At 49.3% G+C, this 17,090-nt stretch overlaps 1 protein-coding gene across 2 annotated transcripts in view; it reads left to right on the forward strand.

Annotated features, from left to right (window-relative positions):
• LOC121280554 (aminoacylase-1B-like) overlaps positions 1-17,090 on the forward strand; it is a 64,764-nt gene that overhangs the window by 33,265 nt on the left and 14,409 nt on the right. Inside the window, exons 6-11 of one of the 2 annotated variants that reach the window (XM_041192684.1) lie at positions 2,493-2,582; positions 3,549-3,605; positions 4,067-4,140; positions 5,434-5,483; positions 9,655-9,799; positions 10,796-10,864. In XM_041192684.1, the coding sequence (XP_041048618.1) occupies positions 2,493-2,582; positions 3,549-3,605; positions 4,067-4,140; positions 5,434-5,483; positions 9,655-9,799; positions 10,796-10,864 (485 nt within the window). The remainder of the gene's footprint in view (positions 1-2,492; positions 2,583-3,548; positions 3,606-4,066; positions 4,141-5,433; positions 5,484-9,654; positions 9,800-10,795; positions 10,865-17,090) is intronic. The other variant, XM_041192685.1, reaches the window with a different exon arrangement.

The raw sequence follows: 17,090 nt of genomic DNA on the forward strand, positions 1-17,090 counted from the left end.
ACCTCTCAGTCAGAAGGTCAAGCGCCACCAACACTCCCTCTAATTTCTCTTTGCTCTGTGCAGCCGGATTGTTGCACTGTGTGGTCCCATTAAGATTGACGTGTGGCCGCACATGCTTGCACCTTAAAGGGAATGTTGCTTGTTGTGGTCTGTTTGTTCCCTGTGCAGCACATTCCCAGTTGCTGTGTGACTGTCACTCATACACACCTGGAGTACTGTGTGCAGTTTTAGTCTCCATATTGCTTCTCTGTTCTCTGCCCGAAGGCAGGTCTGACCACAGCACCATGGTCTCCACCACGGGTAGGGCAAAGCGGCAGCTCCCCAAATCCACCCCAGCCGGAACAGGGATCGAACCTGCATGCTGTTGGCACCAATCTGACCCACACCGGCTGTCCAACTAACTGGCTTCCTGAGCAGTCCGAGTTGCCGTGGCAACCCACACTTTTTTTACATGTATAATATACATGTTGTAGTCTGGAGCTATGGATGGTGATGGCAGAGGCTCCGATTTCTTTCCATCACGTGGCTGAGCAGGAATCACTTCCACTCTTACCGCCTGCCAGTGGCGTGTGTTGGAAGAATTTACAAGTTGATGCTCAAACTTTTTGGCTGCATTAGTCCAGGAGTGGAGTTTGAATCCAGAGCTTGTGGCTCAAGAGGCAGGGATGTTACCTACTGCACCACAAGACCTCCACTCTCCATATTTAAGGAAGGATATACTTGCATTGGAGGAAGTACAGTGAAGGTTTATTAAATTGGTCCCTGGGGTTGTCCTATGATGAGAGGCTGAGTAAATTGGGCCTCATATTCCCTGGAGCTTAGAAGGATGAGAGGCGATCTCATTGAAACCTACAAGACTTGACAAGGTAAACGCCGAGGGACTGTTTCCCCTGGCTGGGGAATTGAGAATACGGGGGGGCACAGTCTCAGGATAAGGGGACAATCCTTTAGGATTGAGATGAGCAGAAGTTTCTTCACTCAAAGATTTTGAATCTTTGGATTTCTCAGCCCCAGAGGGTTGGGGATGCTTTATCGTTGAATATAAATAAGACCGGGGTAGACAGATTTTTGTTCTCTCAGGGAATCAGGGCCATGGGGAGTTGGGAAAGTGGCGATCAAGCTCAAGGTGATTGTATTGAATGATGGAACAAGCTCGATGAGCTGTATGGCATACTCCAGCTTATATCTCTTATGTTCTTACGTGCAGCTTAGAGGCAACATTGAGCCCCACTCCAAAGACTTGAACGCAAAAGCCTAGTTAACACACCCCCAATGCAATATACATGGAGTGCTGCTCTGTTGAAGATACATTTTTACAGATAGGACATTAAACCAGGTCCCCTCCCTTCTTAGCACCCCTCCCCCCAGCCCCCACTGCATCTCCAACCTCGCTGCACCAGTTCCCTGAAGTGGGCACGGTGGAGGACGGGGAGGCGGGTGCAGGGGGAGGGGGAGGCGGGTGCAGGGGGAGGGGGAGGCGGGTGCAGGGGATGGTGGTGGGAGGAGGAGGCGGGTGCAGGGGGAGGGGGAGGTGGGTGCAGGGGGAGGGGGAGGTGGGTGCAGGGGGAGGGGGAGGCGGTGGTGGGTGCAGAGGGAGGGGGAGGCGATGGTGGGTGCAGGGGGAGGGGGAGGCGATGGTTGCAGGAGGAGGGGGAGGTGGGTGTAGTGGGCGGGGGAGGCGGGTGCAGGGGGAGGTGGGGGGGAGGCAGGTGCAGGGGATGGTGGTGTGAGGGGACAGTGGATGCAGGGGGATGGCGGTTGCAGGGGATGGTGGTGGGAGGGGAGGCGGGGGGAGGGGGAGGCGATGGTGGGTGCAGGGGAGTGGCAGGTGCAGGGGTGTTGGGGGGAGGGGTGGCGGGTGCAGGGGGAGGGGGAGGCGGGCGCAGGGGATGGTGGTGGGAGGGGAGGTGGGTGCAGGGGGAGGGGAGGCGGGAGCAGGGGGAGGGGGAGGCGATGGTGGGTGCAGGGGGAGGAAATGATGGGTGCAGGGGGAGGGGGAGCCGATAGTGGGTGCAGGGGGAGCGGGAGGTGGTTGCAGGGGATGGTGGTGGGAGGTGACAGTGTGTGCAGGGGGGTGGCGGGTGCAGGGGGAGGGGGAGGCGATGGTGGGTGCAGGGGGACGGGGTGGCGGTTGCAGGGGGAGGGGGAGTCGGGTGCAGGGGGAGGGGGATGCGGGTGCAGGGGTGGTGAGGGGAGGGGACAGTGGATGCAGGGGGAGGGGGAGGCGGTTGCAGGGGGAGGGGGAGGCGGTTGCAGGGGGAGGCGGTTGCAGGGGGAGGCGGGTGCAGGGGGAGGGGAAGGCGGGTGCAGTGGGAGGGGTAGGCGGGTGCAGGGGACGGTGGTGGGAGTGGGAGGCGGGTGCAGTGGGAGGGGGAGACGATGGTGGGTGCAGGGAGAGACGGGGGGGACGGGGAGGTGGTTGTAGCAGTTTTTCCTAATATGAAGTGGCCTAATTCCTGTTGCTGTGCCTGACGAGATTCTCTCTGTTGTAGATGAGGAAATCGGGGGTCAGACTGGGATGGCAACATTTGTTAAGCATGAGGAGTTCAGGGCATTAAACATCGGATTCGGCCTCGATGAAGGTAGGACCTGTTTCTTCTCCGTTTTTCTCCCTGTCATCTGTAAAAAAAAATGTTCTTTCTCTCTTGAGTTTTTAGCTGCCAGGCATGGCTAATTGACAAAGAGTTCTTGGTGGCCAGCCCTTTGCCAGAGGCAGCGAGAGAGGTACCTGGGTAACTGTGGCTCCGCGCTGTCCTTTGTGGAGAAACACCAGGTCTCCTCTGGGACAATGGCAGTGGAATTGCCCACTCAAAGAAGCAGACACAAAGTGGTCTCTGTGCTGGATTAATGGCTTGGCACCTGCTCCAGTATTTGAGGAGATGTGTGATTTATGGCTGAACTCCAAAATGTTATCAGACTAGACTCAGCAGTTCAATCTTTATTACATCAGGCCCTGTCAGCTCTCACTCTACGTTCCAGTCTCTATAAAGTTATGCTTGTTCGCTCACATTTCACATCTGTCTCTGTTGTCCAACCAACTCCACGACCCTCAAATCACAACCCCCTCCACACCGCCAAAACAGCCTCTGCCTTGAATCACCTCGCCCCCCACTCTGAGACCCCAAAATCCCCAACTCGCACTCTCAAACCTTGTGTCCATGACACCCCGCCTCACAGCCACCCCCACCTCTTAACCCTGGTTCTGCTTTTCCTCCCCAAACTTCACTTCCATAAAGTCTCCCTTTATCTTTTACTTCACATTCTCCTTTGTTTCCTTTCCCCTTCAATCCTTTTCCCTCTCCATCTCCCATGTTTTTACTCTTCCCTCCCCAATCTCCCCCTTACCGCCTCTCCAACAACCCCTCTTTTGCACCATACTCACCCCTCGCCCCTTCTCCACTTCTCGCCCCTCTCCCCTGCCCCTTTACCCAGTCAGTAAGCAGCTCGCCTGCCTGTTCTTATCTCAAATATCAGGGCTGGCTTTAATTGTGCAGCTGTCCACCTCTGAGCAAGATACTGACTGCTGAACTTCCACATTGTGCCCACAGGTTTGGCTAACCCTGGCGATGCATTCACGGTGTTCTATGGTGAGAGGAGCGTGTGGTGTAAGTATTTTATTGTTCGTGGGTTCAAGCAGATGTTCAGAGATTGTGGATGATGCAGCTATAGGGATATAGCTACAAGCTTTACTCTGTATCTAAACCCGTGCCATGGGAGTGTTTGATGGGGATGGGGACAGTGTAGAGGGAGCTTTACTCTGTATCTAACTCCGTGTTGTACCTGTTCTGGGGTATTTGATGGAGACAGTGTAAAGGGAGCTTTATTCTGTATCTAACCCCGTGCTGTACCTGCCCTGGGAGTGTTTGATGGGACAGTGTAGAGGGAACTTTACTCTGTATCTAACCCCATGCTGTACCTGCCCTGGGACTGTTTGATGCTGCCATTGGATGTCAGGAAAAGAAAGGATTCCCTTTTGATTGCTGCCATCCTGGGAGTTCTGGTAGATGAGGTTGACGGGAGGGAATGCTGTACATAAACCTGTCCTAACCCCTGTGTGTCACTCTAGGGGTTACAGTCCGGTGCCAGGGGAGCCCAGGACATGGGTCTCGCTTCATAACGAACACTGCTGCAGAAAAACTGGTAAATGTTGAATTTTGGTGACCCCCTCTCCAATCCTTCCTCCTTATCGAACTCCACTCTTCCCAAAACTGCTCCCATCCACAAACCCGTCCTCTTCTCAAATCCATACCCTTCACAAGTCCACCGCCCTCCATGTACCCATTCCCCATCTCCCAAACCCGTGCCCCCTCCCCTGTGGCCCATCACCCCTTCCCCGAGCCCCTGCCCCCTTCCCCGAGCCCCTGCCCCCTCCGCCGAGGCCCTGCCCCCTCCGCCAAGCCCGTGCCCCCTCGCCTGTGGCCCATCACCCCATCCCTGAACCCCTCACCCCTTCCCCGAGCCCGTGCCCCCTCAGCCGAGCCCGTGCCCCCTCAGCCGAGCCCGTGCCCCCTCCGCCGAGCCTGTGCCCCCTCCGCCGAGCCCCAAACCCGTGCACGCTGAACCCCAAACCTGTCCCCGCTCTCCCCATACCGGTCCCCCCTTCACTTGAACCCTTCCGCTACCCATCCTCAAACCTGTCCTCCACCCCCACCCCAAGCCCCATGGTCTCCACAATTCCTTCTCAAAACCCCACCCCAACCCCAAACCATTCCCTCTCCCCAAACCCCTACATCTCCCAAAACCTGCTAGCCGTGCTCCTAACCTGAAACACCTCCTCTGCCCAAACCACTTCCCCCTCCCAAATCTCTCCCCCCTCCATCACAGCCTTGACCAAAGGTGGACATAGGAGTATTTTCTGGAGGTGAGGTGAGAGTGACTGTCCTTGACATCGAGGCAGCATTTGACCGAGTGCGGCATCAAGGAATCCTCATAAAACTGGAGTCAATGGGAATCGGGGGGAGAAATCTCCACTGGTTGGAGTCATACCCAGCACAAAGGAAGATGGTTGTGGTTGCTGGAGGTCAGTCATCTCAGCTCCAAGACATCACTGCAGGAGTTCCTCAGGGTAGTGTCCTCAGTCCAACCATCTTCAGCTGCTTCATCAATGACCTTCCTTCCAACATAAGGTTAGAATTGGGGATATTTGCTGATGTTTTCACAATGTTCAGCCCATTCGCGATTCCTCAGATACTGAAGCAGTCCATGTCCAAATGTAGCAAGACCTGGATGATATCCAGGCTTGGGCTGACAAGTGGCAAGTAATATTCATGCCACACAAGTGTCAGGCAATGACTATCTCCAACAGGAGTGAATCCAACCATCTCCCCTTGGCATTCAATAGCATTACCATCGCCTGTGAGGATTGGGAAGTTACTCTGAGGAGATTTAGCTTACAGCATCATTAATACTTTTACTTTTTAAAAAATATTTCAGCGCAAAGTTCTCAATTCATTCCTGGACTTCAGAGAGAAAGAGAAGAAGAGGTGAGGTTCCATTGTGTCCTCTGTCTTGTTTTCCAGTTGTCATCTTGGGGCTGGTGTCATTGTTAGATCTCCTTCTGAGCACTCACTCCATACGCCCCATAGTCTGAGCTGATACTTTAGTATCGAAAGGCTGCACAATAGAAGGTGCCGTCATTTGAATGAATGGTTAAACTGACTGATCAGGTGGATCAAACATCTTTATTCAAAAATGAGTGAAGAGTCTGATCAATCACCACCCTTCCACCAACATCATCAAAATAGATTCACTTGTCCTCCATTTGATTTATTTATGGGACCTTACTGTGTGAAAATTGGTTTCTAGATTTGCCTCCAAAATGGTGAATAATTATTTGGCTGTAAAGTGCCTCTGGTAGGTAATAAGATGATTTGATGATGCCTCCTCAGTGACTAAATAGTGATCAGTTTTATTTTGCTGCTTTGGTCACTGATTAACATCTGACTCCCATTGTGCTGGAGAATCACTAGCCCTGGGAGATTGGCAGCAGGTCTGGCAGGATTTCCCTTTCTGGCTGCAAGCAGCAAGAGATAAAACATAGAGAAAAAGTTTTGAAAGAAAAAGAGTCAAAAGCAGTAATCCCCAATGAAAGGCTGCAATGCAGGTAGAGTTAGAAATCAGTTTGCATCAGTCAGGTAAGGTGACCCATTGACATGGGAATGCATAGCATGCTCATCATTTTTGTTCTATAACATCAAGGCAATTTGTATCAATTGAATATGATCATAACAGCTACCCTGTATGAAATAGAGCAGCTTAACAATTTGTATCCCACCTCGACTCATCCACTTCCAGTGAGATTGAGGAAGTTCATGTGTGAAAGAAACAAATATGCAGTCAAGATCACAAGAGGAAATGGGTGCCACGCGCCTGAGTTACACACCATACAGACAGCTTACAGGAGCGACCAGTGCCTTTGAAAGCAAAAAAGTATCTACCTACCACAGGCCCAAGTTTGTCACAAAGCCCTTCAGATCATTTAATCTTATCCTTTGCATTACAACAACCATCTTATACACAAATCCAGTACCCTTGCTGCATCCAGTCTTCTCTATGCCCATTGAGTTACTGAGCATCCTTTGTGTAAAAACTGGAGATCACCCTTATTCCTCTCATGTTACAGCCTCTAGATGCTTCCCTTATCTCCCAGTGATCCTACCCGTATCAGTATTGCAGCTATAACCTGCCAGGGACCCCGACTTCTGCTTTAGGTCAGTGTCCAATTTACTTTGTTTATTGCCGTTCACATGGATGTCTAGCTAAAAAAAAATGACCTATATTTCTTTAACTGTCTCCCCTTTCGGAGCTCTTTCTCACCATGGAGTGCAGGTACCTCTTGCATTTAACCTCAGTGTGCAAGACACTTCGTATTGGCCTGCATTGAACTTCTTTTGCCACTGATCAACTCAGGTTCAAATTCTGCTGAGCTGTATAAATTCAAGTGCTTCCTTTAAGACCCCCACCCTCTCCTCTGGGTCCATGGTTAGACTGAGCTTGATGGGCCTGGGAATTGTAACCAGTGGGGCCGATAGTCTGAGGAAAGTTCGTGATATCAGTGACAAACATTGTCACGATGGATTGAGAATTACTTTCAAAGCAGAAGACAGGGAGTTGGTGACGAATAGATAATACACTATCTGGGTAAAGTAACCACTAGGACTCCCTGTTGTGGAACATAGGACTTCAGAACAGGAGTATGCCATACAGCCCTTCAAGCTTGCTCTGCCATTCAGTAAGATCATGGCTGATCTGGTTGTGTCTCAACTCCGCTTTGTCATCTGCCTCCCAAAACCCTTGACTCCCTTGTCTATCAAAAACGTCCAACTCAGCCTTGAATAAATTCAATGACCCAGCCTCCACTGCTCTCTGGAGAAGAGAATTCCACAGTCTAACGACCCTCAGAGAGAAAAAAATTCTCCTCATCTCCATCTTAAAATGGAGACCTCTTATTCTTAAACAGTGTTCCTGGTCCTCGTCTCTCCTACAAGTGGAAACATCCTCCCGGTCTGTTCCCTATCAAATCCCCTCAGGGTCTTATGTTTCGATAAAATCACCCCTCATTTTTCTATAACAATGAGTATAGGTCCAACCTGTTCAACTTTTCCTCATCCCAGGAATGAGTCAAGTGAACTGTTGTAATAGGCTTGCTAATGGCACAAGGTTCTGTGCTGTTAACAAATGGAAAGGAAATTTAATATCTTCAGATAGAATGGACCAACTATATTGCTGGACAGAGATTTTAATGTGGATAAATGTAAGATAATGAATATAGGAGGATCAGGAACATTAAATGTGATAAAATGGGAGGAGTCTTTTTAATATATGTGGGTAAACTAAGCCTCGGCTCACCAATATACAGCAGCTCCATCCCTTGAAAGGAAATTCCGTTAGGATTTCCAAGTGGGGAAATGCAGATGACAAAGGCAGGAGATGAGAGACATAATTTCTCATAGTTTGAAAGCAGTGCAGGAGTTAATCGCATGGACTAATCGCAATAGATTGAATTTGGCAGTCATTAATTCCTGCATATGCAGGGGAGAAATATTGAGCGAATTTCTCAAAGAATCCATGGTTACCGTAGCCATATTCGTACACTCCCCTAGTGTGGTCATTTAATTCTGGCTAACCCAATTAACGACTACCAAATTCAATCAATTACGATTAGTCCATTAACAATTGTAACATCACCAAGCACCGGAAACAGTCTCTCAGTGTTTACCCTGTTGAGCCCTTTCAGAACTTTGTAGGTTTTAATGAGATCAGCTCTCATTCTTCTAAACTCCAGGGAATATAGACGGATAGGTGGATTTTCGGTCTCTCGGGGAATTAAGGGGTATGGGGAGTGGGCAGGAAAGTGGAGTTAAAGCCCAAGATCAGCCATGATCATACTGAATGGTGGAGCAGGCTCAGGCCATGTGGTCTACTCTGGTTCCTATCTCTTATGTTCTTATATTTTGGACTGGGGTGAGCTGAAATTCCTTCACTCAAAGGATTGTGAATCTTTGGAATTCTCTACCCGGGGGGTTGTGGATACTCAGAGTATATTCAAGAGTGGGATTGCTAAATTTTTCAACTCAAAGGAAATCGAGGGATCGGGCGAAGTAGGTGGAAATGAAGACAAAGCCTTGATTTTATTGAAAAGCACAGCAGGCTCGAGGGTAATATAGTCTACTCCTGCTCTTATTTCTTATCTCCTTCTGTTCTTACTCGGTTAGCCTGCACCGCTTTCAAACAATGAGAAATTATGCCTCTCATCTCCTGCCTTTGTTACCTGCATTTCCCCACTTGGAAATCCTAATGGAATTTCCTTTTGAAGGATGGAGCTGCTGTATATTGGTGAGCCGGGGCTTAGTTTATCCCCATATATTAAAAAGACTCCTCCCATTTTATCACACTTAATGTTCCTGATCCTCCTATATTCATTATTTTATTTTTATCCACATTATAATCTGTGCCCAGCAATATAATTGTAACAAGCAATTTATTGACCCATAGTTGCCCCACCACACCAATCACCTCTCATTCTTCTAAATTCCAGGGGATAAGCCCAATCTACTGCGGACCACAGTCATTACAAGCACTGCTGACATTGTACAGATCAAATGAAAACAGAAAATGCTGGAAAAACTTAGGTCTGACAGCATCTCTGGAGAGACAAACAGAGTTAACGTTTCGAGTCCTAACTCTTCTTCAGATCAATGTTGAAAGCAGTTCTGGACTAAGGTGCAGAGCAAAGTACTGCGGATGCTGGAAAACATGATAAAAATCAAAAATACTGTCAATGCTCAGCAGGTCAAGCATGGCAATATCTGTGGAGAGAGACGCAGAGTTAACATGTCAGGTAGATGACTTTTTGTCAGGATGTTTCCAGTATTTTCTGTTTTTACTTCTGGAGTAAGGCGTGCTGCCTCATAAAGAATGGAGCTGCACTAGAGAGACCGCAGAGTAGAGTGACCATGGCGGTTCCCAGTCCTTGGTGACCGACGAGTAGAAAAGCTAAAAGGATGAAATAATAGGAAACGTGGCAGCACCTGTAATAATCAGAGGTATGTATAAGGTGGAGGCAGCTTAGACAATGAACACGGGATTGGAGAGCACAGGTACAGGGCAATGACCTGGTCCCACCTGTAACCATGCTCTTGGTCTATGTCTTAGACTGAATCTGAGTGAGTGCCTAACTCTGGGAGATGTCACCACTATCAACCTGACTTTATTACAAGGAGGCGTGGCCTATAATGTTGTCCCCAAAGAGCTGATGGCCAGCTTTGATATCCGGATTCCCCCTACTGTGGACCTTAAGGTAAGATTGGATCTGTGTTTTTCTGTTGAAATGTTGACATTAATATATGGAGACCTGTCACCTGTATCAATACAGGGAGATGTGTCACATATATGGGTAAAGCGAGACATCTATGGTACTTTGGTAAAGGGAGGCATGTCTCCTAGGTTAGTAAAGGGACACGTGTCCATAAACCGATAAAGGGATTGATGTATCCATCCTCCATCCACTCCATCCTTCTCTCCTGAGATTAAGCTAGTCTGTTTGTAAACTTGGTGTCACATTTGATTCTGAGATGTGCTTTCGTCCTCATATGCTATCACGAAGACTGCCTGTTTCCACATTAGTAATATCGCTCGACTTTACTCCTGTCTCAGCTCATCTGCTGCTGAAACCTTCATTTGTGCCTTCATTACCTCTAGACTCGACCAATCCAATGCACTGCTGGCTGGTCTCTCACATTCTATCCTCTGTGAACTTCAGGTCATCCAAAACCCTGCTCTCCATGTCTTAACTCGCAATCTCCCAATCACCCCTGTGCTCACTGACCTCCATTGGCTTCTGGTCAAGCAACACCTTGATTTTAAAATTCTCATCCTTGTTTTCAAATCCCTCCTTGTCTTCGCCCCTCCCTATCTCTGTAATCTCCAACACTCTGAGATATCTGCACTCCTCTATTTCCGGTCTCTTGTGCATTCTCAATTTTAATCATGCCACCATTGGTGGCCGTGTCTTCAGTTGCCCAGGCCTCAAGCTCTGGAATACTCTCCCTAGATCTCTCCATCTCTCTACCGCCCTATCCTTTTAGAAACTTGTTAAAACCACCTCCTTGACCAAGCTTGTGGCCATCTGCCTGAATACCTCCTTATGTGACTCGGTGTTATAGTCTTTATGATGTTCCTGTGAAGCACCTTGGGACGTTTCATTACGTGAAAGGCACTATATAACTATAGGTTCAAGTTGTCTGCTGTGTCAGCAAAGGGAGATATTAGCCATTGTGACTTTGTCTTGTTACAGGCATTCGAAGAGCAAATTCAGAAGTGGTGTCAGGATGCAGGCGATGGAGTTCAGTACGAGTTTCAGCAGGTGATAACACAACAGACAAATCTTCTCCGTAGTTTATTCTGCAGTGAACTCCCAGCTGTATTTACAACGATTATGCTGAGTCCCAGCTCCCAGTAACCATGATGACAGATGGGTTTTGAGCAGATTGGATTCTTACTGTGCAGGCAGTATGTGGGCTGCACACTCACTGTGTGGGCACGGTGCGTGTGGGCTGCACACTCACTGTGTGGGCACAGTGCGTGTGGTCTGCACACTCAGTGTGGGCACAGTACGTGTGGGCTGCACACTCAGTGTGGGCACAGTGCGTGTGGGCTGCACACTCACCGTGTGGGCACAGTGCGTGTGGGCTGCACACTCACTGTGTGGGCACGGTATCTGGGCTGCACACTCACTGTGTGGGCACAGTGCGTGTGGGCTGCATACTCACTGTGTGGGCACAGTGCGTGTGGGCTGCACACTCACTGTGTGGGCACAGTGCGTGTGGGCTGCACACTCACTGTGTGGGCACAGTGCGTGTGGGCTGCACACTCACTGTGTGGGCACAGTGCGTGTGGGCTGCACACTCACTGTGTGGGCACAGTGCGTGTGGGCTGCACACTCACTGTGTGGGCACAGTGCGTGTGGGCTGCACACTCACCGTGTGGGCACAGTGCGTGTGGGCTGCACACTCACTGTGTGGGCACGGTATCTGGGCTGCACACTCACTGTGTGGGCACGGTATCTGGGCTGCACGCTCGCTTTGTGGGCACGGTATCTGGGCTGCACGCTCGCTTTGTGGGCACGGTATCTGGGCTGCACGCTCACTGTGTGGGCACGGTATCTGGGCTGCACGCTCGCTTTGTGGGCACGGTATCTGGACTGGACACTCGCTTTGTGGGCACGGTATCTGGACTGGACACTCACTGTGTGGGCATGGTGTGTATGGACTGGACACTCACTGTGTGGGCATAATGGCAGCGGTTTGGACACTCACTATGGGCATAATTTCTGTGGACTGGACACTCACTGTGTGGGCACAGTGCATGTGGGCTGCACACTCTGTGTGGGCACGGTATCTGGACTGGACCCTCGCTGTGCCCACTCTGTGTGGGCACGGTGTGTGTGGGCTGCACACACTGTGTGGGCACGGTGCGTGTGGGCTGCACACTCACTGTGTGGGCATGGTGCATGTGTTCTGCACACTCACTGTGTGGGCACGGTACATGTGTTCTGCACCCTCACTGTGTGGGCACGGTGCATGTGTTCTGCACACTCACTGTGTGGGCACGGTATGTGGACTAGACACTCGCTTTGTGGGCATGGTATCTGGACTGGACCCTCACTGTGTGGGCACAGTATCTGGACTAGACACTCGCTTTGTGGGCACGGTATCTGGACTGGACACTCGCTTTGTGGGCACGGTATCTGGACTGGACACTCGCTTTGTGGGCATGGTACCTGGACTGGACACTCGCTTTGTGGTCACGGTATCTGGACTGGACCCTCGCTTTGTGAGCACGGTATCTGGACTGGACCCTCGCTTTGTGGGCACGGTATCTGGACTGGACCCTCGCTTTGTGGGCACGGTATCTGTACTGGACATTCGCTTTGTGGGCACAGTATCTAGACTGGACACTCACTGTGTGGGTACGGTGTGTATGGACCGGACACTCACTGTGTGGGCATAGTGGCAACGGATTGGACACTCACTGTATGGGCACAATTTCTGTGGCCTTGCCACTCACTGTGTGGGTACGGTGCATGTGGACTAGACATTCACTGTGTGGGCACAGTGCTCTGGACACTCACTGTGTTGGCACGGTGCATTTGGGCTGCACACTGTGTGGGTACGGTATCTGGACAAGACACTCGCTTTGTGGGCACAGTATCTGGACTAGACACTCGCTTTGTGGGCACGGCATCTTGACTAGACACTCGCTTTGTGGGCACGGTATCTGGACTAGACACTCGCTTTGTGGGCACGGTATCTGGACTAGACACTCGCTTTGTGGGCACGGTATCTAGACTAGACACTCGCTTTGTGGGCACGGTATCTGGACTGGACCCTCACTTTGTGGGCACGGTATCTGGACTGGACCCTTGCTTTGCGGGCACGGATTCTGGACTGGACCCTCACTGTGTGGGCACGGTATCTGGACTGGACACTCGCTTTGTGGGCACGTTATCTGGACTGGACACTCGCTTTGTGGGCACGGTATCTGGACTGGACACTCGCTTTGTTGGCACAGTATCTGGACTGGCCAGTCACTGTGTGGGCACGTTGTGTATGGACTGGACCCTCACTGTGTGGGCATAGTGGCAGCGGATTGGACACTCACTGTATGGGCACAATTTCTGTGGCCTGGACACTCACTGTGTGGGCACGGTCCGTGTGGACTGGACATTCATTGTGTGGGCACGGTGCGTGTGGACTGGACATTCATTGTGTGGGCACGGTGCGTGTGAACTGGACATTCACTGTGTGGGCACGATGCGTGTGGACTGGACATTCACTGTGTGGGCACGGTGCGTGTGGACTGGACATTCACTGTGTGGGCACGGTGCGTGTGGACTGGACAATCACTGTGTGGGCACGGTGCGTGTGGACTGGACAATCACTGTGTGGGCACGGTGCGTGTGGACTGGACAATCACTGTGTGGGCACAGTTTCTGTGGACAGGATGCTAGCTTTATGGGCACAGATTTTGTGGACTGGGTACTCTGTGTGGACACACTGTGTATTCACAGTGCGCGTGGACTGGACTCTCACTGTGTGGGCACAGTGTGTGTTTTTAAAAATTATTTCATGGGATGTGGGCATTGCTGCTAGGCCAGCATGTATTACCCTGGTTCACCTAAGTGTCAACACATTGTTATGTCTCTGGAATCACATGTAGGCCAGACCAGGTAAGGATGGCAGATTTCCTTCCGGAAAGGACATTAGTGAACCATATGGGGTTTTACGACAATCGACAATGGTTTCATGGTCATCATTAGGGGTAATTGCTGTGAGCTTTGTGTACTGGGGTTATTGATGGGAGCTGTGTGTACTGGGGTTATTGATGGGAGCTGTGTGTACTGGGATTATTGATGGGAGCTGTGTGTACTGGGATTATTGATGGGAGCTGTATGTACTGGGATTATTGATGGGAGCTGTATGTACTGGGATTATTGATGGGAGCTGTGTGTACTGGAATTATTGATGGGAGCTGTGTGTACTGGGGTTATTGATGGGAGCCGTTGTTGTGTGAGGTGGCTGAGTTGGTACTCTTGATAGAGTTGATCAGCAGACACTTCTTTGTAAATGAACTTAAAATTTCCACCTAAGGTACTAAGCAGCAACTACATGTGTGAAACTCTATCTCCACACTTCTAACTACTAACTACAGAGGTAGCCCGTGCTACTCCCCTTTTGGGTACTAAAGATAATGTGATCTTCCTTAGCAAGCATTATTCTTAAAAGGTATATTACACATCAAATAAAACCATAATTACAACATCCCTCCCCCTTTACTGATATACATTATATATTTAGAAGTACAATTTTCTAAGGACAGCAAAATATTTACACTGCTAAGTAATTTACAAGTTCAGTCTTTCTGGTTGTGGACTGATGATACATAAATAGGTAGGAGGGCATGTTATGATGAGGACACAAGGAATCTGCAAGGGGAGTGAGTGGGCAAAAACTTGGCAGAAGGAGTTTTATGTGAGGTCATGCACTTTGGTAAGAAGAATCAAAAGGCAGACTACTATTTAAATGGAGAGAGACTCCAAAAAAGTGCAGCATAGAGGGATCTTGGTGTTCTTGAGTATGAAACACAAAAAGTTAGCATGCAGGTGCAGCAAATAATTTAGAAGGCAAATGGAAATTTAGCCTGTATTGCTAGGAGGTTGGAGTTTAAAAATAAGGAAGTCTTGTTACAGCTGTGCAGGGTGTTGGCGAGGCCGCACCTGGAGTACTGTGTACAGTTTTGGTCCCCGCATTTAAGAAAGGATATGCAGGCATTGGAGGTAGTTCAAAAGAGATTCACTAGGCTGATTCCTGGGATTAAGGGGTTAATTTATCAAGAAAAGCTAAATAGGTTAGGCCTTTATTCATTAGAGTTTAGAAGAATGAGGGGTGATCTTATTGAAATGCACAGGATTCTGAGGGGGCTTGACAGGGTAGATGTTGAGAAGATGTTTCTACCAGTGAGAGAATATTGAACTAGGGGGCATAGTTACAGAATAAGAGGACACCCATTTAAAACTGACGTGCAGGAATTTCTTCAGTCAGAGGGTAGTGAATGTCAGGAATTCTCAAACCCAGAGAGTTGTGGAGGCTAGATCACTGAAAGTATTTAAAGAGCAGGTGGATAGATTTTTGAAATATCGGGGAGTTGAGGGTTGTGAGGAGCTGGCATGAAAGATGAGTTGAGACCTTGGGCAGATCAGCCATGATCTTATTGAATGGTGGGGCAGGCTTGAGGGGCCTCTACTCTTCCTCCTATTTCTTATGTTATGTCCTTTTAGGTGTAGAACGCCCCAGACCTACAACTTCAGATGCTTTGTCAGGAACCTCCTTTTCCAGAGTTGCCTGAACATCAGGTGCTTTGCTGGGCTCCTGCAGTTCTGTATCCTCAACTCTTACAGGAACATCAGACATGTCTGTACTGGGCTGAGTACTCTCAACAGGAAACACTGGCCCAGTCGTGAACACTGGTGAAACCAATTCTTGGTGATTTGTTTCTCTCTTCCTTAAACGGTCCACATGTTTCCATGTGACTTGGCCTCCCACCTTCATGTGGTAAGATAGAGGTCCAGTCACTGCACTGATTTCAATCGATAACCACTTTGGTGCTTCCCTGAAGTTCTTCACCTTATACCACCTCTCCCGCGGTAAATTTCCTCTCACGACTATGCCAGCTGTGTCTAGTTTTCTGATTCCCCTGACTCCTTTCCACCTTCCCCCTAAATTTGGCATTATTAAGCACAATCTCGTCCTGAGATGACGTTTCAACAGGAACTCCACAGGTGTGACACCTGTTGTTGTGTGAGGGGTTGTCCTATAATGGAAAAGAAAGCGTGCTAGCTTAGTTGCTAAAGAATCTCCAGTTAGCTTCTTCATGCCCACCTTGAATGTTTGAACCGCCCTCTCAGCCAGCCCATTTGAGGAAGGGTGGTACCGTGAAGTTTTTACATTAGTGATACCATTGAGGCTGATAAACCGTTGAAACTCAGCGCTTGTAAATGCCGTGCCATTATCAGAAACGACTACTTCTCGTAGTCTGTTAACAGCAAAACTTTGACATAACTTCTCAATTGTAGCAGAAGATTTTTGTGACTTGACCTCATATATGTCATCCTTTATGAGTGGGCAGCGACAGTGAGCAGAAACATTCTTCCCAAGAAAGTTCCCACATAATCAATGTGTAATGGCACCCATGGCCTTTCTGGCCACTCCCAAGGGTGTAATGGAGCTGTTGGTTGGCAACTTTTGCAGTTGCTGTCATTGCACACAATTCTTCACTTCACCATCCATCCCAGGCCACCATAGGTAGCTGCGAGCTATGGTCTTCATTCAGGAAATTCCTGGGTGTGCGCTATGTAGTTCAATTAAAAGTGGCTCTCTTCTCTTTGTAGGAACTATCACTCATGCTCCCCACAATAAGATGCCATCCTGGCTGGTTATTTCATGTCTTCTGTTGAAGTACGTCTTCGTTTCGTCAGGTACGGGCTCCTGTGACCAACCAAGAAGCACTTGTTCTCATACTTGAAATAGGACTGGGTCCCGACTGGTCCAGTCTCTGATCTGTCAAGCGCATAGCTGCGAGAAATCTAAGAAATTTAACAATAAAACAAGTCCCTGTGGAACTGGGATGTGCTCATCATTTTCTTGTAAAGGCAAACAACTAAGTTTGCGATTTGATTTCCAGGCCTATATATGAAAGTGTACTTGTATGCTGCCAGAATTAAAGCCCATCCTTGTATTCTTGCCGAAGGTATGGGTGGTATAGCTTTGTCCTCGCTGAACAATCCTATCAATGGCTTGTGGTGTGAAACGACTGTAAAATGGCAGCCTTGTACGTACTGGTGAAATTTTCTGACACCAAAGATGATGGACTGGCTTTCATTTTCTATCTGCTAGTGTCCTTTTTCTGCTGTGGTGAGCGTTCTTGATACATAGCCTATAGGCCATTCTGTGCCATCGTCCATCCGATGGGAGAGCACTGCTCCCAATTCGTAGGGAGATGCATCACGTGTCAGCACCAATCCTTTCGTCTGG

This window comes from Carcharodon carcharias, chromosome 7, assembly GCF_017639515.1.
Source record: "Carcharodon carcharias isolate sCarCar2 chromosome 7, sCarCar2.pri, whole genome shotgun sequence".
NCBI classification, from domain to species: domain Eukaryota; kingdom Metazoa; phylum Chordata; class Chondrichthyes; order Lamniformes; family Lamnidae; genus Carcharodon; species Carcharodon carcharias.